Consider the following 24,184-nt stretch of genomic DNA (forward strand, 5'->3'; position numbering starts at 1 on the left):
GCTTTCGTTGTGAATAGGTCATGTGTGAACAGACCATGTGCCTGTGGTGAGAAATAAGAGCCCTAGCAGTGGAGAACACATGGCTCTGAAAAGTCATGCTAGAGTCAAAAAGCTGAAATAATAATCCTCCCATTTTGTGGCTGCTGTGCTCCAGTTTACGCTATGTGGTGTTCCTGGATGCAAATGATAGCTGAATATCTGTTGGAGCCCCAGAGGAGCTTTTGGTATTCACCTCCATCTGTCCTACCAAACTATAGGCAAAACTTTTTTTTTTCATTTTGGATAGAGTAAGGGAGAGTTCTAACCCCTGTCAGGTTTTTTTTTGCCATCTGTGCCCCCCTAGGGAGGTTTACCTTCACTTCCCGTTTCATAACCAAAACAGGAAGTATTCAGAAATAAGTGAATGGTTTCGCCCCCCAGGTCACCAGAACTAGTGTCCTCATTGGAAGATTTCCCCTCTATTTCTTTTCTGGGGACAACCCAACATTTTATTTTTTTACGTTCACTTTTGATGACAATGGTAAACAAGACAAATAGAGAGGGCAAGTCTGTCTAATGGGGGCACAGACCACAACAGAAACCTAATAGGTGTTCTAACCCCTCTCCACTCTATCCAAAACCAAAAAAAAAAGTTTTGCCTTTAGTCATACTTTAGGGAGTTTAGAACTGCAAATACATATCTGGCCCTGCATTTCTTCTGAAAGAGAATGTAAGTGATGTACCTGGGGACAAAGGATTCCTAAGGGGGATTCCCTATTGTAATTCCCAGGAGGCTCTAAAGATTTATCAAAATCAAGGGAAGCCTTCATGAGGGGCAGGGTGAAACATGTTGGAGTTTTGGTATGGATGAAACGAGCCGAGGCTGCTTTTACTTGCTTACCACTCGGGCTGGGTGAAGGTGTGTAGCGGGCGGGCAATCTTTCTCTGGTTTGCATAAAGGAAATAGCTGTTTTTCCCACTCAGGATACCCATCACCTCCGTGCTACAGGTGGTAATATTTGCTGTAAAGTAAGGATCATCTCATGATCCCCCCCATCCCCTCAAAATGCCTTTTCACATAAAACACATTTTGCACAACTGAACAAAAAGCAAGTCCATTGCCTCCCCACATGCTGTGCAACAGTATTCATATTTCAAATTTAAAGGACCACTATAAAGACTATTTTTAAAGAAATTCATGCTTTCCTTACCGAGGGTTGGATTGAGCCAGAGGATTCATCTCTGTTTGATAGTGAGATCCCTGATTGACAGGCTGCAAGAGGCAGAAAAAAAGGCAGTCAGGAATTAAATTGCCAAAAAAGTGATTACAAGATGTCAAAGCTACAAGAGAAATGAGACTGATTTAATACAAGTAGATGTGAGGATCTGTAGTCTTTGCAGTACAGGAATATAGAAATGTATTCAAAATCTAATTGCTTGAATTCCTGGGAGACTCTGTGCAAAGGAATATTCCTGCTTTAAGCACTCCCTGGGTTGCAGTGTAGACTAGATTGCCACCACAAAATGTAGCACAAGGAACATTGGGCATGCTTATGTAAGTCTAATATTGGCTATATGGCCAAAGTGTAACTTATCTGAAGCAAATACGGCGAAATAACTGTGAATATTCAAGAAATATGTATTTTCAGTCATTATTGTAAAGTTTATTTAAAGTAGAATTCTAGGATATATCTAACTACAGTAAAGCCTTGGTTTGAGAGTAACTTGGTTTGAGAGCGTTTTGCTAGACAAGCAACATTTTTTAATAAATTTTGCCTTGATAATACAAGCGCTGTCTTGATATACAAGTAGTGTCATGTCACAACAGAGTGTAAAAGAGAAGAGAGGCGCCTCTAAGTGTAGCAATATGGTTACATTTAATGAAGGTACAACATTTAGAATCTCACATGGTTAATAATTACAACAGGCACATCTAAGTATGCAGGCATCCGAGGTAAAGCTGTCCACATAGACCATCCCCCGCACCACCATCGACGTCATCCTATCCACTCTGCACTCCGCGAGCGGTTCAAGTCTCGCTTTCAGATCGCTCTACTGCAGAGTAGTCTTCCCGTTCATGATTGCAGACTGACAGCGGTAAGAGCTGGAGGTGCGGAGGATGATCTATGTGGACAGCTTTACCCCGGATGCCTGCTAACTTAGATGTGCCTCTTTTAATCATCAACCATGTGAGTTGCTAAATGTTGTACCTTCATTAAATGTAACCATATTGCTACACTTAGAGGCGCCTCTCTTCTCTTTTACACTCTGTAGCTCCTGATGGATTTTGCTTCTAATCCCCTATATGGCCTAAGCAGTGATGTCACTCATAGGCTTACTATGGGCCATCCATTGTTTGCGCTCCCTCTTCTTCCCTAAGAAACTCTGCTAGCAGACACATGGGAGCCAGATCATGTGACTGGACAGTAGCAGCCTGAAAATAGGTAAGTATACATATATTTCTTCCACTGATTAGTTAGTTTTGCTGTTAGGATGGGAAGGGAGATTAGTTAGGTATGTTCCCAGAATACTACTTTAAGGTAGAACTGAGGGAACTTTTTTAAAAAAAATTGGATAGAATAAGGGATGGTTATAAGCCCTGTCATTTTTTTTTAGCCATCTGGTTTGCATTGGGGATATTTTCTGTCACTTCCTGTCCGATAGCCAAAGCAGGAAGTGAGAAGAAATCCCACCAAAGTAAGGGAATTCTGAGCTGTCACCAGAAATGGTGTCCCATGTGGAAGATTTTCCCTCTATTCCTGTTCTGGTGTCAACACCCAAAATTTGGGATTTTGTTTTATTTTCACTGTTGGTGAGAACGGTAAACAAAACAAATAGAGAGGGTGAATCTTCCTAATGAGGGCACAGACAGCAATATATATCATATTGGCCTGCAACACTGATCAGTGTATTTTGATGGCAGGGAAGTCTTCCTGCTGTCAGAATACAATAGATAAGTGGGGAAGATTCCCCCATCCACATGCAGTGTGTAGATGGGGGAACTGAGTCAGTTTTTTTTTTTCATTTAACCTGATGGATGAATGAAAAAAAAAAAATGACTAATCTATGGGCTGCCTTAGGCACAAAAGAAACCTGTATAATACATGTGGGATTCCATTCAAATAGCAGGTCTTGATTAAATTTAAAGTAGAAGTCCATTCAAAAACTAAAATCCCTGCATCTATAGCCACCAACATTCTAACACTAGCCTCTCTAGCCCTGTAAAGAAAAACGAGTAAACATACCTTTTCTAGGCGATCTGACGTGATCTCCAGTGGCGGAAGCTCTGCTGAGTACACGTCCGAAAACGGCTGTGAAAAGAATAGGAAGTGACGTCACCCATAGAGTTACTATGGGGCTTCCATTAACAGACGTGTCCTCTGTACCCACCTACACAGCGAAGCCACAGCTGACAGCTCAGCGTGGGATCAGAGGTTCCGCCGCTGGAGATCAGGTCGGATCGCCTGTAGAAAAGGTATGTATACTGATTTTTTCTTTTCAGGGATAGAGAGGTTAGTGTTAGAATGTTGGTGGCTATAGATGCAGGGATTTTAGTTTTTGCATCGACTTCCACTTTAAGGGTTTTCTAATTAGGATTGTCTGCCCAATGATCACAGGAAAAAATTCTTTAATGAACGATTTTTCAAAACTTTTGTAAAAAAGATTGAACTAAAATTCTACTGGTGTATGCCAAACCAAATTTACAGGTGCCACTCAAGGCTCCACCAGGTCCTCTTAAGTAGCAATCACTTGGAGTGTAGACAAGGACAGAGCTCATCCCAGCTCTGGACATCTAATTGAAAAAGGAAAAGTCCTGCAAGTCACACATCTCCTCAAAACCCCATAAGAAGGTGTATGATAGCCTCAGCCTGGGTTCCAACCAGACCACGCCCCCAATACATTTCATTCCGCAGACAGAGCTTAGCCCCGTCACTAATCCCTGTGGGCGAAGTGAAACGCGATGGAGGCATGGCCTGGTTGGAGCCTGGGCTGAGACTGTCATACACCTTCTTACGAGGTTTTACAGACATGTGCCACTTCTAGGCCTTCTCCCTTTTCTATCGGTGTATGGCTAGGTTTAGATTGTAAGTCCATATGGTTTAGTATGTTGGTGCTAGATACAGAAAAATGAAGCAAGGCAGTTAATGAGAGTTTTGCCCATTTCAAACAATTTGTTCTGCTTCTATGCATCCTCCAACTACCCATATTGTCAGTTGATGGAGGAAGTACATAAGGATGTCAGAGAATATTTTGTCTGTTTGGCATTCAGATTGATTTCAACACAGCGCTTGTCTGACTGCCTAACAAAAAGGTTGCTGTATATGACTGTCAATGAGAAGGTTTCTTAGTAAGAGTAATACAGCTTATTAGCAATGAGAAACATTCCATTAACACAGCCTCTATTTAAATAAAATAAACCTGTGCCGCGCTGTGTATACCTTTGTGCAAATATTAATATCCAATGTGCCAATACATAAAGTGCAAATGGCAAATAAAAAAATGTATAAAGTGACTGTGAATATACTGGGTGTATTATATATAGTTCTCTCTATAGAAACCTATATGTTATCAAAAGTGCAAATGCTAAACCAGACAAGTGTCTCTGCACACATATATAAATAATTGAATATATTCCAAATATTGAAAAATAATACACTTAAAATGATCTTATACATTGTGCTGTGCACTCAACTGCAATACACAATCTACAATATAAGTGCTATTAGAAGACACTTATGCAGTGATATATAAACCATAAATAAATAATTGGCTATGATTAGTGCTAATATCATAGGTGTAAATAAAGTCCATATACATATAATATATATATCCAGTGCTCCAAAACAGAATCCGCAGTGAAATGTGACTTTACTTCACAGTTTGAATTTTTCAGTGACTTTCAGTGATTCCACACACGTGCTAACCCCCGTGTGTCTGCGCTCACCTCAGAAATTTTAACCGTACACCTAAGTTTGGTCAAAAATATGCAGTAGAACCAACACTGGGTTCAGGGTTAGTGGACTCTGTGGAACGCCAATCCCTCCACTGTGGATGTCCTCTCTCTCTCTCTCTCTCTCTCTCTCTCTCTCTCTCTTTATATATATGCAAAGAAAAGCTCCAATAGTGTAATACCATTTAAATGTCAATTTATTCAAAATAATTAATAAATTGTACTTACATCTTAGAGGTGCTACCAGTGCACCACTCTATGCATAACATGAAAAAAAGAACAATCCCAATCTGATCAGTGTGTTGTTTATGCCACAAATCGCCTCGCCGAGAGAGCAGCCTCTCTGCAGTCTTCTCTTCCATCCTGGCCCCTCCCCTACGCGTATTCGACACAGGGCTTGTCACGTGTCTTCATCAGGGGAGAATCCTCCAATGTCGGAATCCTCCTGATGAAGACACGTGACAAGCCCTGTGTCGAATGCGCATAGGGGAGGAGCCAGGACGGAAGAGAAGCCTTCAGAGAGGCTGCTCTCTCGGCGAGGAGATTTGTGGCATAAACAACACACTGATCGGATTGGGATTGTTTGTTTTTTTCATGTTATGCATAGAGTGGTGCTCTGGTAGCACCTGTAAGATGTGAGTACGATTTATAAATCATTTTAATTAAATTGAAATTAAAAAGTTTTGGAGCACTGGATATATATTATACCTATATGGACTTTATTTACACCTATGATATTAGCACTAATCATATCCAATTATTTATTTATGGTTTAAATAACACTGCATAAGTGTCTTCTAATAGCACTTATATTGTAGATTGTGTATTGCTGTTGAGTGCACAGCACAATGCATAAGATTGTTTGATGTGTATTATTTTTTAAATATTTGCAATATATTCAATCATTTATATATGTGTGCAGAGACACTTGTCTGTTTAGCATTTGCACTTTTGATAACATATAGGTTGCTATAGAGAGAACTATATATAATACAGCCAGTATATTCACAGTCACTGTATATATTTTTTTATTTGGCATTTGCACTTTATGTATTGACACATTGGATATTAATATTTGCACAAAGGTATACACAGCTTGGCACAGGTTTATTTTATTCATTTTTAGTTATATATTTGTGTGTCTGGTGCTGACAGCTGAAAGTAATCAAGACACCTTCTCACACATGAGGGTTGTTTTAGTGGATCCTTAGGTTAGTGGATTGGTAGCTCGCAAGATTTTTTAGTTGATACAGCCTCTATTTAACTTGCGGTTAACAAGCCCCCACACAGCCCTGGATTTTCTGCCATTGTATACAAACTCGTCCTAACAAATATGAGCGCAACTCGTAAATGACTTTTTAGTTTGACTAAAACTGTAAATGGCAGCGCTGAAATATGAACAGATCGAAGGCTTTCACGGATTTACAGTAAAACAGGCTCATTTTTTAGGCTGTAGCCACGGCAGATAATAAAGTTCCCAGACAAAAAGAAACAATAACATTAAAATCCCATCCCATTATAGAAATGCTACATTTGTCAGATAAGAGGAGTGCAATTCTCAGCTATTACATTGATTCACTGACTCCACCGGCTCTTTGTTTAGTGATTTACACAGACGGTATCAGACCGGATTTATTTCAGCAAAGCCCAAGAATTCTAACATTTAAGCATGAAACTCTAAACTAAATGGAAGGTAGGATATGTTTTTCAAAGGAGTATGGAAACAATGATTAAATATAACCAATTTATACTTCCCCCTATTTCTTTGCAATATGAAACTATTCTATAATGCCATAGAATGTTTGACCCCTGCCTAAATAATTGAGCTCAGGTGTTTCAAGTAATGGGTACTGTTGATAGAGCATGCAAAGACATTTTAGACAATTCAAATCCAAGCCAAGCCAAGGCTCTTTTTTGTTTCAGCATGAACAGTCCCCTGTCTCCTGTGTACACAGCCAGCTCCGTAAAGACATGGTCAAATGATTTTGGAGTGGAGAAACTCAAGTGGCCTAAACAGAGCCCTGACCTCAAACCTAATGAACACTATTGGGATAAATTAGATCCCTAACCGTGAGTCAGGTTTTCTAATTTAACAACAGTTCCTTAAATAAACAAATGCTGTTTTGGATGAACAACAAGAAATTCCCACAGACACGCTTCAAAGTCTTGTGAAAAGCCTTCTAGAAAGGGTGGTGGATGTTTTAGCTGCAAAGGGGGACCAATTTTATGTCAACCACATGCCGACCAGCCGCCTCAGTTGTACTGTGGCAGCATTGCACAGCTGGGCGAAACGATGTTATGTAATGTCGCTTCGCCCTGTGGCCACTAGGGGGCGCTTGCACGCCGCTGGGGGCACACGTGCTCCCCCCGCTCGCTCCCCGAGCCGATGCGCGTCTCGATCACCGCCGGGCTCCCGCGATCGCTCGGGGCACACGGAGAACCCGAAACTGTGTGTGTAAACACAGTTTCCGGTTCTCTGAGCAGGGAACTGACAGATCATCTGTTCATATAGAGTATTCTCTGCACAGTCCCCATCCCCCTTCAGTTAGAACACACAATAGGACACACATTAACCCCTTCACTGCTCCCTAGTGTTAACCCCTTCACTGCCAGTGACATTTTACAGTAATCAATGCATTTTTAATCGCACTGATCGCTGTATTAATGCTAATAGTTCCATAAATGTGTCAAAATTGTCCAACGTGTCCGCCATAATGTCGCAGTCATGATAAAAATCGCTGATCGCCGCCATTACTAGTAAAAAAAAATGTATTAATAAAAATGCCTTAAAACTATCCCCTATTTTGTAGATGCTACAACTTTTGCGCAAACCAATCAATATACGTTTATTGCAATTTTTTTTTACCAAAAATATGTAGAAGAGTACGTATCGGCCTAAACTGAGGGAAAAAAATGTTTTTTTTTAATATATTTTTTTGGGGATATTTATTAAAGCAAAAAGTAAAAAGTAATGCATTTTTTTCAAAATTGTCGCTTTTTTTTGTTTATCACGCAAAAAATAAAAACTGCAGAGGTGATCAAATACCACCAAAAGAAAGCTCTATTTGTGGGGAAAAAATTACGTCAATTTTCTTTGGGAGCCACGTCGCACGACCGCGCAATTGTCAGTTAAAGCGACGCAGTGCCGAATCGCAAAACGATCTGGTCTTTGGGCAGCCAAATGGTCTGGGGCTGAAGCGGTTAATGACTGTGGTTTTGAAATGAATGTCCACAAGCTCGTATAGATGTGAAGGTCAGTTGTCTAGAACATTTTGGCAATATAATGTAGGTGCACTACAATTTGTGACATAGTTCAGCCTTTTTCAACCAGCGTGCCCAGGCACTCTGGAGTGCCTCCAGGTTTTTGCAGGGGTGACTTAGCAAATGCCCAAAATTTGCATGGAAGCCAGCAGGTGGATGACACCTGCCTTTTAGTTGCACAAAGCCACAAGTTTTCATTGTGCACTATTACAAGCTTTCAGCTGTCAGCGTCCCAACATCCAATGACATCAGTTGATAAGGAGGACATTGGGTGCCTGCACAGCATCCTTGTTTGCCCCTAACCTGTCCCTCTCTATCAGCACTTGGGTCAGATTAGCTGAGTGAGGGAGAGAAAGTGTGATGAGAACCAAGTTGGTTTGACTTCAAACAATTAATCACTAATTGATAGATAGTATTGTAGGCAGGTGCTTGGCTAGAGACAGAGAGTGATTCAAGACGCTGTACTACAGTGCTCTCTGTGCTCCCATTCAGCTGCATGGGTTAACAATACCTCGCCTCTGCCGATCAGGGGGCACTGACAAGCAGAAGGTTGGCAGGACTGATTCATGAAAGATGTAGTTTGGGAAAGAAACTGTACTATGACAGTTAATGGACTATTGGACTACAATTCCCAATAACAGCCATTTATAAAAAGGAGAGAAAAAAAATGATTTTCCGGGGCTGAATACCCCTTTGTTGCGAGATGACTGAGGTGCGCACATGGATATCTTATGTACACATCAACCTGATACAAGCCTGAGGCCCAAACAGAAACTGGAGCACTTTAAACCTGTGTGCTGAGGAACAGAGTTGATCCAGGCTGATCCAGAAGTGAGCTGACCACTATTGCTGTATCGCTGGCTGTGGGCATCGCTGCCATTGATCTTATGTTGCTAGTAGAGACTGGGTATTTAGGGACTGTCCATCTCAATATCAGCCTTACCAACTGCATGCAAAGTTTACTGGGACTGTATTTATATGCACATCATAAAACTGGGGCCCGACACTAGCCGGCTGAAGAACCAGCACAAAGGACTACTAACTCAAATAGCTCCCCCACAGAAACTGTGCCTATTGTCCATAATAAGAGGTACCTCTCTAGGGAGCCTTACATTTTTACTGTAGTCATTCATACACAAAGGGCACTCTACAGTAGATATAGCCTACTGTTACAGAGGAGTTGCCACATTATTATCATTACTGGTACTGTTTTCTAATGCCCTTGTTTATTGCTGATTTTGTGGATGACTAATTTAGCTGAATAGAACTCCATTCCAATAGCCTAATGAAACTGTAATTGCCCTAATTCATTGCCTACTTAACTATGTACAATACATACTGCTATTTTGTTTAACCTGTGAGAATATGAGTTCGTTTACCACTAAGCAGCCTGGAGTTTGCTTTTTTATACTGGATCTCAGTTGTATACAGAGTATCTATATTTGTGTTCCCAATAGCACTGCAGGATCCATTTGCTTAACCACTTGTCGACCACGCTATAGCCGAGTGATGGCTACAGCACGGTCATCCAGTTCTGGGAGGGCGTCAATATATGACCTCCCAGAACCCCCCTCACTCGTCTCCTGCGGCGCACATCGGGTGTGTGCTGTGATCGCTGTGCCCATATCAGTGCCTTCTATCAGTGACCATCAATGCCGCCTATCAGTGCAGCCTCATATGTGTCACCTATCAGTGCAGCCTCATCAGCCTCATCAGCGCCGCCTCATTAGTGCTCATCAGTGCAGCCTATCAGTGCCCATCAGTGCTGCCTCATTAGTGCTCATCAGTGCAGCCTATAAGTGCCCATCAGTGCAGCCTATTAGTGCCCATCAGTGCTGCCTCATTAGTGCTCATCAGTGCAGCCTATAAGTGCCCATCAGTGCAGCCTATCAGTGCCCATCAGTGCTGCCTCATTAGTTCTCATCAGTGCAGCCTATGAAAAAATAAAAAAAGCTGGTGGTGGTGATTAAATACCACCAAAAGGAAGCTCTATTTGTGTGAAAAAAAAATGATAAATATGTAATATGGGTACAGTGTTACAAGACCACCCATTTGTCATTCAAACTGCGACAGCACTAAAAGCTGAACATTGGCCTGGCCAGGAAGGGGGGAAAGGTGCCCAGTAGGCAAGTGGTTAACCTGGTGTGTCTGAGGGGCTGAGGTTGTTCTCAGAGTCGAGACAGAAGAACAGAGAACTCATTCTACCATGCAGCTCTTACAGTGATAGCACTACACTATGAACTCAGACTCACTTCCAAAAATGTTTCATGAATCATGCAGCATTGAACCCTCTTTGATCCATTTGGCCACCTGAAGTTAAGAAGGAACTTCAGCCCTGTAGAATTCCCCCCCTCCCACATCTGCGCCTTCATATTTAGAAATCCTGCATGTGTGCAGATATGCCACAGGACTCTGTCAGACATTTAGGACCTAATGAAGACCGCCGGCATGTCTATGAATGCGTGGGGGATTCCAATACATGCACACAGGTTCCAGTATCTGGGACCTTCCAAAGACCTGCAGCATCTGTGCGCATATGCGCTGGGATCCCTCCGCATGCACGGACGCGCTGCAGGTATCTGCCAGGTCCCAAATACCTTACAGAGAGCATTTTCATGCCTGCACATGTGCAGATCTCAGGCATACATGCACCCTTGTGTAAGACACTGCATTCCGGAATGTGACATGGCAATCCTAGGAAACAGTGGGCATCCCAACATAGGCAAGAAAAAAGGAAGTGCTGCAGTTCAAAAGTTAGAAAGAACTAGAAGAAAAGTCCTTGTAAGTGTCTACTTTAAGAGGAATAACCAATAGTTCCAGGGATGGAGCAGCATGTGCCTGGTTTCACACACCCTTTCCACTATGTAGCACTGGATGCCTTAGTGCCCAATCACCAGGCTCCAGTGTTTTCAGTACTCAGCCCTGTGTAAGCTCAAGACAGCAACATGGAGCTCAAACAGGGCTTCTTCTCTTTACTCTAACAGAAAATGGAGCAGCAGGGGGTGACGGAAAGTTGAAGCCCAACTCTGGGAAGCTTAAAAACGATCTCTTCCAGCGGGGCTGCTCCTGCACTACAAGGGTTAAGTGTTAATTTAGTTTAGAGGAGAGGAGAAGCACTTTAACTTACCTGACTCTCCACTCCTTTGGTAGATTTCGCTCCCCTATGCTCCTGTAGTGGACTGTCCCTCAGTGTCATCTTGTCCTATGGACCCTGCATTGGGATGACATCGGAACCTTCACAGCAAGGGGGAGAAGACGCTGTGGAGACCGGTCCAGCAGCACAGAGGAGCAGAGGATTGGGTAAATAGATCTTCTTTTCTGTGTCCCCTAAACCTAAACAAGCAATTAACTCTTGCAGTGTTGGTGCAGACCCAATGCAAGGGATCATTTTTAGGTTTCCAAGAGTTGGGCTTTAAGTATATGCAGCTGGGGTGGCCGACACTTAAATAAACTTATTTCTTTGCCCTTCATAAGCAAATTTTATGTTCAGTTTTAATAGGCAAAATACTCAATTTGTTTTAGATGTGAATTTCTATTTGTTAAAACTCTAAACTGTTCTGATGAATTTAATTTAACAAGCAGACGTACCCTCCGAGCTGTCAGAAGTAACCCCTAAGGTAATTGTACCACTGTTTGAAAACTACTACTGTGGATGATATTATTAAGAAAAATGTAGAAATGAATTTTACAAGATGCAAAAACAGCTTTATGTATTCACATGCTGAATGCTTGTCAAAATAAAACTGGATATAAAGATAATTCCACAGTAAAAAGCTGTTTATTACAGAGATATGAGCCACTGAACTGTAAAAAAGTAAAAAGCTAATACAGGTATGAAGCTAGCAGTGTATATAACCTTTGGCAATCTAAAGTGTTTAATTATACAGCATCAATGTCTACTAACAGGAATAATAGCTTGCAAGAGGACTGGCCTATTCAGAACCAGGATTATAAGAATAACGCTGTGAATACAGCAAGTATCATTTTACAGCATCCTTGTCGTGTTCTTTATTTGCAGAGCAAGTCTCATAGTTTCAAGATTCACAAGAGTGCACTTTGTTCTGCACTCCTGTGACCCGTATTCTGCCACAGCTTGCTAAAGTCTGCTATCGGGTGATGTCACTCAGCTGGTCCAGGCTCTGGAGAGATCCCAATTTTAATGCTGGGGTCCACCCAGATGCCTGGACCAGCAGCTGGCTCAGCCTCTCAGCAAGCCCCTGAGAGCCTGAGCCAGCCGCTTCTGCACCCCCCCGTACAGCCCGGCGCTCCAGGGAGCAGAGAGTCAGTGATCAGGGCCACCATCAGAGGGTACAGCCGATACAACGGTAAGGGGCCAGAGCATCTGGAGGGGCCCGACCAGGCTAGGAGGAGGCAGGAGCGGGTGAAGGGGAGCAGAAACGATCTCGACAGCGTCTGCTCTCTGTGGCATGGAGCTCTGACATTAAGCTGTTTGCTGCCACCTCTGGCTACTATGCACATGTGCACCCCTCATGTGTGGTATGTTATATAGTGTGATCGGCTGTAGCCCTCTATGTCTCAGCAACATGTCAGCTTTGTGGAAACAGGAGCTGGGACCAGGTAAGAAAATCACCTTTACAAGTAGGGGCTGTGAAGAAAAGGAGGGGGGCTGTTCATGTACATGGTGGGGCCAGAGCTTTGTGTGTTTACAGATGTGTTATCTGGGGAGCTGACATGTATACAGGTGTGACGGGGGGGCTGACATGTATACAGGTGTGACGGGGGGGGCTGACATGTATACAGGTGTGAGGGGGGCCTGACATGTATACAGGTGTGAGGGGGGCCTGACATGTATACAGGTGTGAGGGGGGCCTGACATGTATACAGGTGTGAGGGGGGCCTGACATGTATACAGGTGTGAGGGGGGCTGACATATATACAGGTGTGAGGAAGGGCTGACATGTATACAGGTTTAAGGGGGGCTGACATATATACAGGTGTGAGGGGGCTGACATATATACAGGCGTGAGGGGGCTGACATATATACAGGCGTGAGGGGGGCTGACATATATACAGGTGTGAGGGGGGCTGACATATACAGGTGTGAGGAGGGGGGCTGATGCATACAGGTGTAAGGAGGGGGACTAAGTGTGTACAGGTGTGAGGGGCTGACATATATACAGGTGCGAGGGGGGGTGCTGAGTGTGTACAGCAGTGAGGGGGCTGACATATACAGGTGTGAGGGGGGCTGACATATATTCAGATGTGGGGGGGGGTGCTGAGTGCATACAGGTGTGAGGGGGGCTGAATGTGTATTCGGTGGGACGGCTCCTGAGCAGCGAAATGTTGGTGGTCAGGCTCGGGGGGGGGGGGGGGCAGGAGGCCTGGGCCTAAAGCTGTATAAGGGGCCCAAAAATTTCTGATGGCTGCTTTGTTGGTGATTGACAGTCATTGGCTCTCTGCTCACTGAAGACCAAGAACTGAGCAATCAGCAGTCTTTCATCGCTCAGCTCTTTGTTTAGAGGCAGCAGGGGACAGATGCAGTATCGGGCCACCACTACCTAGGTGAGTATGAATGATTTTTTTTTTTTAGGCTGGGTTCACACTAAGGAACGGAGCGGCTCACAGCAGGGGCTCCAATGCGTTTCCATCACCGTTTCAGATCCAATTTCAGCCCAAATTTTGGGCTGAATTTCGGACCTGAAACGGACCAGAAAACACACAGGACTCTTGTGCAATTCGCCACATATATGCGTACTTCCAGCGGGAACTGGTTAATGAAAGCTGCAGATTTAAAAAGAAACATTTTAAAATGACAACGTATTAAAATGCATCTAGCACAAAAATAATATATTGTAGCTTACCAAGTGATGGTTGCATTCGTTTTCTTTTTGCAGTTCTTCCTTTATTTTTACCTGGTGATCCTGCAAGCACCACACTTTCTATGCTGGGCTCACAGCACTCGCTCACTGTATTGTATCAATGGAGGATCAGAATTGTCATCCCAAAACAGTGAGTTATCATACCTCCCAACATTTTGAGATGGGAATGAGGGACACCTACTAGGAAACGTATGTAGGCAGAGGACACACCCCCTGCCACACCCCTTTAAAGGAGAATTAACCAAAAAAAAGGTTAATTGAATCCACAAGAGATTTTTTTTTTTACCACTACCACTACCTTTATATTGGCTTTAAAAATTTACAAATGCAGCAATTTAGAATTTGGATGAAAGGTTTAGCACTGGGAAACACTTTTTGAAAGATAAAAAGGTGCATTTTATATATAACTATGAGGATCAGACCAAATGGGACAAATGAGGAGGAATGAGGGACAGAGGGACATTGCTCCAAATCAGGGACAGTCCCTTGAAATCAGGGACAGTTGGGAGCTATGGGTTATTACTACAGAACAGCTCCCCATCTTCTTACCTCCATCAAGTGTTCTGTAGTTCGCTAAAGGTGAACAGGGAAGGGCTGATAACACTGCTTTAGATTTCAGTGCAACACAGCCCGAGAGCCTGGGAAGTTGCCAACATCTAAGCAGCTGCAGCAGCTCAAGAGTGATAACACTGCAGTAGTTTGACAGCAGAAAAAAAAGAGGGTTGTCACTCTATCAGAGAAAATGCCTGTCCAATGATCCTATTAGCAGGATCATCAGGTATTTATAACATGTCCCAGGGGGTAAAAACATACAGCACTGTCTAACTGGACTTGGCAGCCTACATCATTATGTGATTTCATAGTTTTAACCAGGGTTTTACTTGCAGGCTAGACTTCCTAATGGTTATTTTCTTCGACAAAGCCTTTAACAATGTTAAACTGTAATGAAAAAGAAAACTCTGCATGTTTTCTCAGCAAATTCTCAATCAAAGTTATTTGCCAACAGTAGATTTGGCTCGGGACAGCTCAGAGGCAGGTTCTGTGCCAGAAAATAAAAAATTAATTTGTGCGGCTGTAGAGAGGAGGAAGCTGTGAAGACATGTGGTTTGATGGCAATCTGACGTTGCTTGCGCACATTCCGCCGAGTATTGCGTTCCAGAGAACAAGGTGAGAACGGTGACAGTAACAGGAGGCCTGCCTCACACGTGCAATGTATTTACTGCACGTAGCTGCCTGATTGTTCATTATTGAGACTGTCAGCTTGTACGTCTCATGCATTGATGAGAAACATTAAGCACAGATGTAAGAACATTATTAAAGCAGCTGGTGTGCTGTTATCAAATCCTATTATCGCTGAATGTTAAGAGAACTGTATTAAAATAAAAAACACTAATATTATGTTTACATGTAGAGGAAACAAAGCAACATATTAGAATAGATCTGTCTGGTTTCAAATGTTTTATTTGTTAATCAGTATGATGCAAGTTGTGCACTTTTCTAATGTTTTGTTTTTCCTTTTTCCCCAGAAATATTTAATTTGTTTTAAATTGCTCTATCCCAGTTGGAAATAAAAAATAAAAATAAACTGTGGGTTTTTGTTGTTTCAGATTTTGTAATAAACATTTGTTAAGTGACTAGGGACAGGATTTCCAGAGCACTATGAGTTAGCTAAAGAGACAGCACAGTAGTGGGTTGTAGATGGATTTATATACTTACAGTATGTGAAAGTGCAATAAAGCTCCCCCTGCTGGCATAAATACAGAATACAGGATAATACCATGCAATATTTTTTATGTACCTGGCTAAAATAAATATCGCTTGCCCCTCTTCCCCAAGAAACTCCACTCTGCTACCAACTGGCTGTTCATTTCTGGGTTTAATGGCAGCCAGTGTCATTCAATCTACTTTCTATGAGCCCAGGCTGTCAAACCGGGAAGTGTGTCATGAAGCCAGCCTGGGCTTACAGTACAATATTGTAGAACACTGAGCTAACGTCATAACTTTAATCCCCTCTCTACAGTATCAACCTCTTGGCGACCAGCAGTTTAACTATTACCACTGGCCGGTGGCCTTATTGTTCCCCCGCGATATACTTATACGTTGTTGGGGAACAACAAAGCCACCTACCAGCGGGAACTTCCTGGTTTACAGGCGAGTGCCCCCTGCTTTTCCTTGTACTGTGGTACCTCCAAATAAAAGGAGAAAAAGAGACAGAGGCCGCGGGAGAGTTCCTTATGGTGGTAGTAGTTTGACAGATGATTGTATGAAATATATGATGAAAAGGTAAATTGCAATGGTGTATTCCCATGTCGGAGGTTTCTGAGCTCCTTAATGGGGGATCAGACAACCAGGCGTGTAAGCCTGCAGGAAATATGACTGTCCTGCACAGAGTAAGGTTGCACTCCATTCTCGTGGGATGATCCGGATGATCCTATGCTCTGGGATCTCAGGATTTCCTTGTGTTCACAGGAAGAGGTTTAGGAGCCCCAAAAGACAGGAAACTGGTGTCAGCAGAGGATCCCAAATGTGAAGGAGAAGCTGACAATGGATTCTTCATTGATTTTATAATGCATGAAGCACACTCACAAACAGCACGAGAGACAGATCAGAGCTGTTTAAAGTGTTTTGTGCACCAACCTGAGGAAGTGGCCAGTGTAGTGCCACAAAACGCATTGTACAGTGTTTTATACTATTCTGTGAGCAATAAATATCAAATTAATGAAGAATCCATTTCTCAGCCATTCCTTTACATTTGGGCACCTCTGCTGACACCAGTTTGCTATTTTTTGGGGCTCCTAAGCCTCTTCTCCTGCTGTGGTTGGACACAGCATGAGTTTATCAGTAGGATCGCAGCCAATGATTTTGGCTGTGAACCTGCTGATAGCTGTGTCCAATCACAGCACAAATCTGTGTGTGTTAGTAAACACAACCCAGATCTGGCTTTTTTTTCCCCCTGATTTCACTTACCTTTTAGAAATGAAGTCAGGAAGAAAAAACAGACAGCCAGTCTGTGAGTAACATCAGCACACATACACTTCTTAGGCATACAGTTAAAGGGTTTGTAAAGGTTTGTTTAAAAAAAAAAAAAATAACAAATATGTTATACTTACCTCCTCTGTGCAAGGGTTTTGCACAGAGTGGCCTCCTCTTCTGGGGTCCCCCAGCAGCACTCCTGGCTCCTCCCCACATCGAGTGCCCCCTCGGAGACCCACATTCCAAGAGGACACCCATGCAGGCGCGCCCCCTAGTCCTGCTGCTCAGTCCATTGACACAGACAGCAGGACCTGGCCCTGCCCCCCCGGCTCCCATGTCACTGGATTTGATTGACAATAATTGGCAGCAGGAGCCAATTACTGTGCTGCTATCAATCTATCCAATGAGGACCCGAGACAGCGGCTGGAGCTGCTGTGCTCGTTCCCGTCGATGAAACGATTGGGTTTAGGTAAATAAAAGGGGGGCTCTGGGGGGCTGCTGCACTACAGAAGGTTTTTCACCTTAATACATAGAATGCATTAAGGTGAAAAAACTCAAGGGTTTACAACCCCTTTAAGCCTTTGATTGCTGTTCTGATCACCCTGTCACCCAGCCAGTGCCATTAGTACAGTGACAGTATACAGTATTATCACTGATCGCTGTATTAGTGTCATTAGCGATGTCAGATAGTGTGTTAGCTCCTCTCCCAGCCAACACTATCGCTGATCAATGTCATTACTAGTATACTGTCTGTCCAGGTCCGTATTCTGGTCATGGTAAGAACTATAATTGTGTTCCCAATAGTATAGTGTCCCCAAACACAGTATTAGCAGGATCAGCCCCAATCACTGCCAGCATTTTGCAAAATGTAGCAAGATACATTTTGGCCTAAATTTATGAATACATTTGATTTTGTTGGATATGTTTTATAACAAAAAGTAGAAAATATAGTTTTTTTCAAAAATTTCTGTCTTTTTTTGTTTTGTTTATATAATAAAAAATAAGAAAACCAGTGGTGATCGAATACCACTAAAAGACTGCTCTATTTGTGTGAAAAAAATTATATAAATTTAATTTGCGTACAGTGTTGCATGACCTCGCAATTGACAGTTAAAATAGCACAGTGATGACTAGCAAAAAATGCAGCGGTCATGAAGGGGGTAAAACCTTATGGAGGTCAAGTGGTTAAACACTGCCAGATGTATGCTGAAGGGAGAAAAAGAAGAGAACCCAAAGATGTCAATCAAGTGGCCAGGAGACATCAGGAGAAACAGTATGTATCAAATAAATTTTCAAAAAACAGAAAGGGGGAAGACTATAAAAAAGACAGGGGTTCTGATTTGAAGTGTCCATAGATATTGGATCAACATCACAAATTTTATAGAACTTTGGTTGGGTCAGGTGACAACCACATGCCTTGGTACATTGTATGACATCTTCAACTAACTGATTTGATTGGCTATGTTAATTTTTTCCCTCTTAATCTACATTATTCCTCACATTCATTCAACAATCTGGCTAACCAGGAATCTAGAGTGATCATACCAATTGCCCCTCAGGATCCCACCAATTTTATCAGACCATTAAATACTTTGCTCAACAGTACAAAGCCCAAAAGAAAGGGGGCCCTTTGAACCTCCAAAATGTTTGGGCTTTTTATGATATGTCTGAATAAAATTGAATCTGGACTAGTCTCTGTTTGGATTTTGGACTTTAATATACAGTATATATTCTATGTTTAATTGTATAACTTTGTTTTAAATATTTTGAGTTTTCCTTATCAAAGATAGAAGGCTATGGGAGCGCTCTTTATATTTACACGATTTCAAATTCAGCATTAGGTAGAAGGTTTAGTAACAAACCTGTCTGTGAAAAGCAGAAGTCGAAAAGAAAGTGTAAGCACATCTTGTTTTTCATACTCTTTGACCGTCACAGCTGCCATCTTCGTGTAGAATGGGGTCTTTCATTTAAAAACAATTTTCAACACCCTTTCTTATCTGTTAACAGGTTCGCAGTACAAAAACATTGACAGTCAGTTATCACCATATGGTTGTAGCTTTTCAAGCTTTTTCGTGATAAGTGTTGATGGGTATACCATTGTACATTGCAGATGTCTTTAAACAAAGAAGGTGTAAACCATATCAATCTCATAATGGTCTTGATTCTTCTTATATTTGGCAGATAAACCGTGGCTCCTAATTTGGAATACTGTACAGCATTGTATCCTTTCATAAATAATCTCAGTGACTATTAGAAGAAAAAAGTGGTGCCATATTTCCATAGCCATGGTGGTGCTATATTACAAATGTAGCAAACTTACAATGAGGGGATAAGGTTAAAGTGGATCTGAACTTAAAAAGTGAATTATAGGGAACATATAGAAATGGTCATTTTGCCTAAGTAGTACACTGACAAATCAACAATTTATGTGAAATCCTTCCTAAAAAAATACTAGTGAACTTCCTGGTATGTGATGGTGCTAGGCACTCCTGTGCCTACAGACTTATTGCTATATACCAGCTATGTGAGACCTAAGGCACTACTGCCTATGACCGCTAGTCTCAGAGATTTAGAGTGATATTTGGTGATGTTCACTGTTTATGATAGTCAAATCCACAGGGAGACACAAAAACAAGAGTCCATGAGTTAGTACTGGGGGAAAGATTATCTGTAGGAAGACCACAGGCAATACTGGTGACTAGTCCTTTGCCCCCTGCCTGTCTTTTTGGGGACAGCTTCCAAAGTTCAGGTACTCTAACTTTTGTTGTTCTGCAGAGACATAAGTGCCTTATGTAAGGTAGGGATGTGGTGCTGGACAAGGATCTCCAACCAATACATAAAAATGTCTCCTTAGCTTAGCTTGATTGCTAAGGTTCCAAGTCAGAGGTCACCCGAAATGAGCAGAAAGAGCGCCAGGCAAATGTTTCTCAGAGTCCAAAAGTATTTATTTGATTCCACAAATGAGCAAAAGTAAAAAGGCATCCAATGCGTTTTAGGGGCCAAAACAATCCCTCCTCGTCAGGGCTTTAGTGCTTAAAACAGCGTCTAATGGACTTGTTGTAAAGATCCTGGACAACAAAGCCAGGATAACATTCAGTGTGTAAATACCTGTATCAGTGCAGAGCGGCAGTGGGCCTTATGTGTCATTATGTTTTCACTAAGAATTGATACCTATCAGCATCAGACCTTTATTGGAAGTTTGAACCTGATTGGTGGCTGTGCAAGAACACTTTCATTAAGGACCAATGTCTCTGTAGATATCTGGAAACATTCTGGGGCTTGCCAACAATGATGGATGTCTGATGGATGTCTCTGGGATTAGATCACTATGTTCAGTAGACATTTCCTGACTAATCAGGTGTCTGTGGCTGGTAAAATATGAAAAAGATGAATGCTTAAAGGTTTTAGTTGGATGTGTTGAGGAGGACTTAGTGGGCCAATATACTCATCCTCTGACAAAGCCTAACTGATAGTAGTCATGCAGGCCCTCTCGTAGTAAATGAGGACCCTTCCAAATTCAGGAGGAGTTTTGCCTGTCACTGTTTTCTTGCTCAAATGCTGACTAAATAGCAAGGTCCTTTATCCTTCCTTTCCCTGGGTGAGGACCAGCACTTTAACAATAGTGTGGTTGTCACCCACTTCCACAGCTTCCGTGATAGACATTCCTGGCGTTCACCAGTTGGAAACATTGGCATGTATAATTTATTTAAGCTGATTTCTAAGTATTAGATTTCTTTAAAGGCCCTTGAGGTTTTCAATGATATTATTCATTACCTTTTGTGTTATATATGCTAAAATTGATGCTCTATTCCAGTGGTCTCCAAACTGTGGCCAGGGGCCAGATGGCCCTTTGCTTGCCTTTATCTGGCCCTTGGTGCATTATTCCTCCAACAAATACTAATGATGGGGCACCATTCCTCCCAATGACCCTAATGATGGAGCACCATTCCTCCCCACTGACACCATTAATGGGGATCTATTCCTCCAACTGACACCAATGATGAGGCGCCATTACTCCCAATGACATCAGAGAGGAACTATTTCTACAACTGACACCAATGATGGGGCACTATTCCTTGCACCGACACCATAAATTGGGTACTATCCCTCCAACTGACACCAATGATGGGGCACTATTCTGCCCTCTAAAATCAGTGATGGGACATGATTTACTGACACTGACCCCTGGGATGTTTCTACTCCCAATGGCCACATCCTGGCCCCCTAAAACCTGAAGAATAATAAGCTGGCTCTTTGTTTATAAGGTCTGGAGACCCTAGCTCTATTCCATAGATACTACACCTGATGAAGTGAACTGTGATTCATGAAATGCGTCGATATTTAGGATGCATCTTTCTAATTTGATCATGTATCGGTACTTGTAATAATATTGATTGGCATATATTATCATGCATTTTTTTACGCATTGGCTTGATATTATATTATAACATTTTAACATTTAACCACTTGCTGCCCGCCCGCCGTCATATAACGGCGGGACGGTGCAGCTGTTATCCTGGGCCGCCGTCATATGACTTCCAGGCAGCCCAGGGGGCGCGCCCACCGCATCGCTCGGGTCCCGGTGCGCGTGCCCGGCAGCTTCGATGTCCGCCGGGCACCCGCGATTGCCCGGTAACCGAGCAGGACCGTGGATCTGTGTGTGTAAACACACAGATCCATGTCCTGTCAGATGGGAGGAGACCGATGTTGTGTTCCTTGTACAGAGGAACACCGATCGGTCTCCTCCCCTTGTGAATCCCCTCCCCCCACAGTTAGAATCACTCCCTAGCAACACATTAACCCCTACAGCACCTCCTCCTGGTTAACCCCTTCATTACCAGTCACATTTATACAGTAATCAATGCATTTTTATAGCACGGATCGCTGTATAAATGTGAATGGTCCCAAAAAATGTGTCAAAATTGTTCGATGTGTCCGCCGCAATATCGCAATCACGTTAAAAATCGCAGATCGCCGCCATTACTAGTAAAAAAAAAAAAATAATAATAATAAAAATGCTATAAATCTATCCCCTTATTTTGTAGACACTATAACTTTTGCGCAAACCAATAAATATACGCTTATTTCAATATTTTTTACCAAAAATATGTAGAAGAATACGTATCGGCCTAAACTGAGGAAAAAATTTGTTTAAAAAAAAAAAAATTTGGATACTTATTATAGCAAAAAGTAAAAAATATTGTGTTTTTTTCAAACTTGTCATTCTTGTTTTGTTTATAGCACAAGAAATAAAAAACGCAGGGGTGATCAAATACCACCAAAAGAAAGCTCTATTAGTGGGGAAAAAATGATAAAAATTTCATTTGGGTACAGTGTAGTATGACCGCGCAATTGTTATTCAAAGTGCGACAGCACTGAAAGCTGAAAATTGGCCTGGGCAGGAAGGGGGTGAAAATGCCCTGTATGGAAGTGGTTAATATTATTTCTTTATGTAGTAAGATCTGTATTTATTTACCAATAAATCTGTATCTATGTGTGCTATGTTTGTGTTGTGCCTCATTTAAAGTCCCAAAAAGGACCGACCTTTGTTTTTATGGTCACCCAGGGGTGATCATCTCTGCTCTTAACTGCAAGTCAACATATCAATGCACATCTGACCACGTCTGATGCCTTGTGCCGACGTGCTATGGTCAAAGGGTAATGTAGTAAGATCAGCCATATCACATGTGCTATTTCCCAACACATGTAACAGTCATTCCATTCCTCCTATGGCATCCTGTGCATCCACCCTAGCCTCTGATTAGCTGTACTTTTTTATGAGATTCCAGAATGTCCTGAATTTGTATTATTGTCGCGGAAAGAACATGCTGTTGATATGACAATTTATCCAACCACAAAACCAGAGTCAAAAAGCCATGCAGATTACACCGTGACAATATGCATCTTCTTCTGGGGACAATTTAGATAGACATAAGTCCCTCTCCAATAAAATGGTGTTGGCAGTCCTGTGATATGAGTTTTATGTGTCTCCACACCATGCAAACACTGTCAGCTGTGAACAGGCTGGGGGAGTGAGAACATGTCAATGTAATCATCAGAGGTCAGTATAATAATTTACAGGTATAGGGGTTGGGGTGGATAAGGGTATAATAAGGTTCTGCTTAACAATCACATTACAAGTATATTTATCCTTAACCGTATGGTTAAGGGCTGATGTATGGAACATGTTACAGGTTCCATGGTGATTGAGTTCCACTGTTGTCCTTTACATTATCAGATAACTGTTATTTTGAAGCATATCAGCTCTTTAAATCTGTATGCTAAGACACCACTTGAAGACCTGTCATTACAAGCCCGAGGCCAGAGCAAACCCTGCTTTGCTTACATTCAGCTGTCTGCAAAGCAGGTCTGAGAACAACAAGGAACGGTATCTGCTCCACATAACCAATGATCTGTGCAATGGTATTGGTATGGTATAGAGCCGCCCTGAACCTTTTTACTTGAATGGGTTGCCCTATGCATGTTTGTTGCCCTTTTTGGTGACAAGCTTCACACAATTTTTAAAGGCGCGGTTTGCCGTGACTGCTACGCGACAATTGCAGCAGAATCACATCACATTTTGGGTGCCATTAAAGGATAATGACACCCAAATACACATTGTTCAGCAATTGGCACGTGATTTAGAATTGAGGGGAAAATCACAGCAATTCTGTCCGCGATTCCAGATCACGAAGTGTGAATAGAGCCTTAAAACTCAACTGTAATCAAAACATTTTTTTTCTTTGTAGTGTGAAGGGTTTGAACCTCTGTCAGGTTTTTATTACTATCTGTATCCCTAATGGGAAGGACAAGTAGTGCTGAGAAATCTCTCCGGTGGGGACATCGACACAAACAATAACACATTTTTATTATAGCAAGGAAGGGTTATAACATTTGACATTGGGGTTGATTTACTAAGGCAAATAGTCTGTGCACTGCAAGTGCAGTTCCTCTAGATCTGAGGGGAACTTGCAAGGAAAAAAAAAAAAAATTTTGCTGACACGTGATGATATAAATCAGCAGAGCTTCCCCTCATTTCAGAGCCTTCCCTCAGATCTAGAACAACTACACATCCAAGTGCACTTGTAGTGCACAGAATATTTGCCTTTAGTAAATCAACCTCCCCGTTTTTATTGCTGCCTGTGCCCTCCTGTCCTGGTGATAACAGTTCCCCAATTCC

At 42.2% G+C, this 24,184-nt stretch overlaps 1 protein-coding gene across 1 annotated transcript in view; it reads right to left on the reverse strand.

Moving 5' to 3' along the window:
- Window positions 1-24,184, reverse strand: part of CFAP20DC (CFAP20 domain containing) — a 556,698-nt gene that overhangs the window by 68,578 nt on the left and 463,936 nt on the right. The window contains exon 16 of the mRNA XM_073592150.1: window positions 1,191-1,252. Coding sequence (XP_073448251.1) covers window positions 1,191-1,252 — 62 coding nt within the window. The remainder of the gene's footprint in view (window positions 1-1,190; window positions 1,253-24,184) is intronic.

Source organism: Aquarana catesbeiana, linkage group LG07 (assembly GCF_042186555.1).
Source record: "Aquarana catesbeiana isolate 2022-GZ linkage group LG07, ASM4218655v1, whole genome shotgun sequence".
Lineage (NCBI taxonomy): Eukaryota > Metazoa > Chordata > Amphibia > Anura > Ranidae > Aquarana > Aquarana catesbeiana.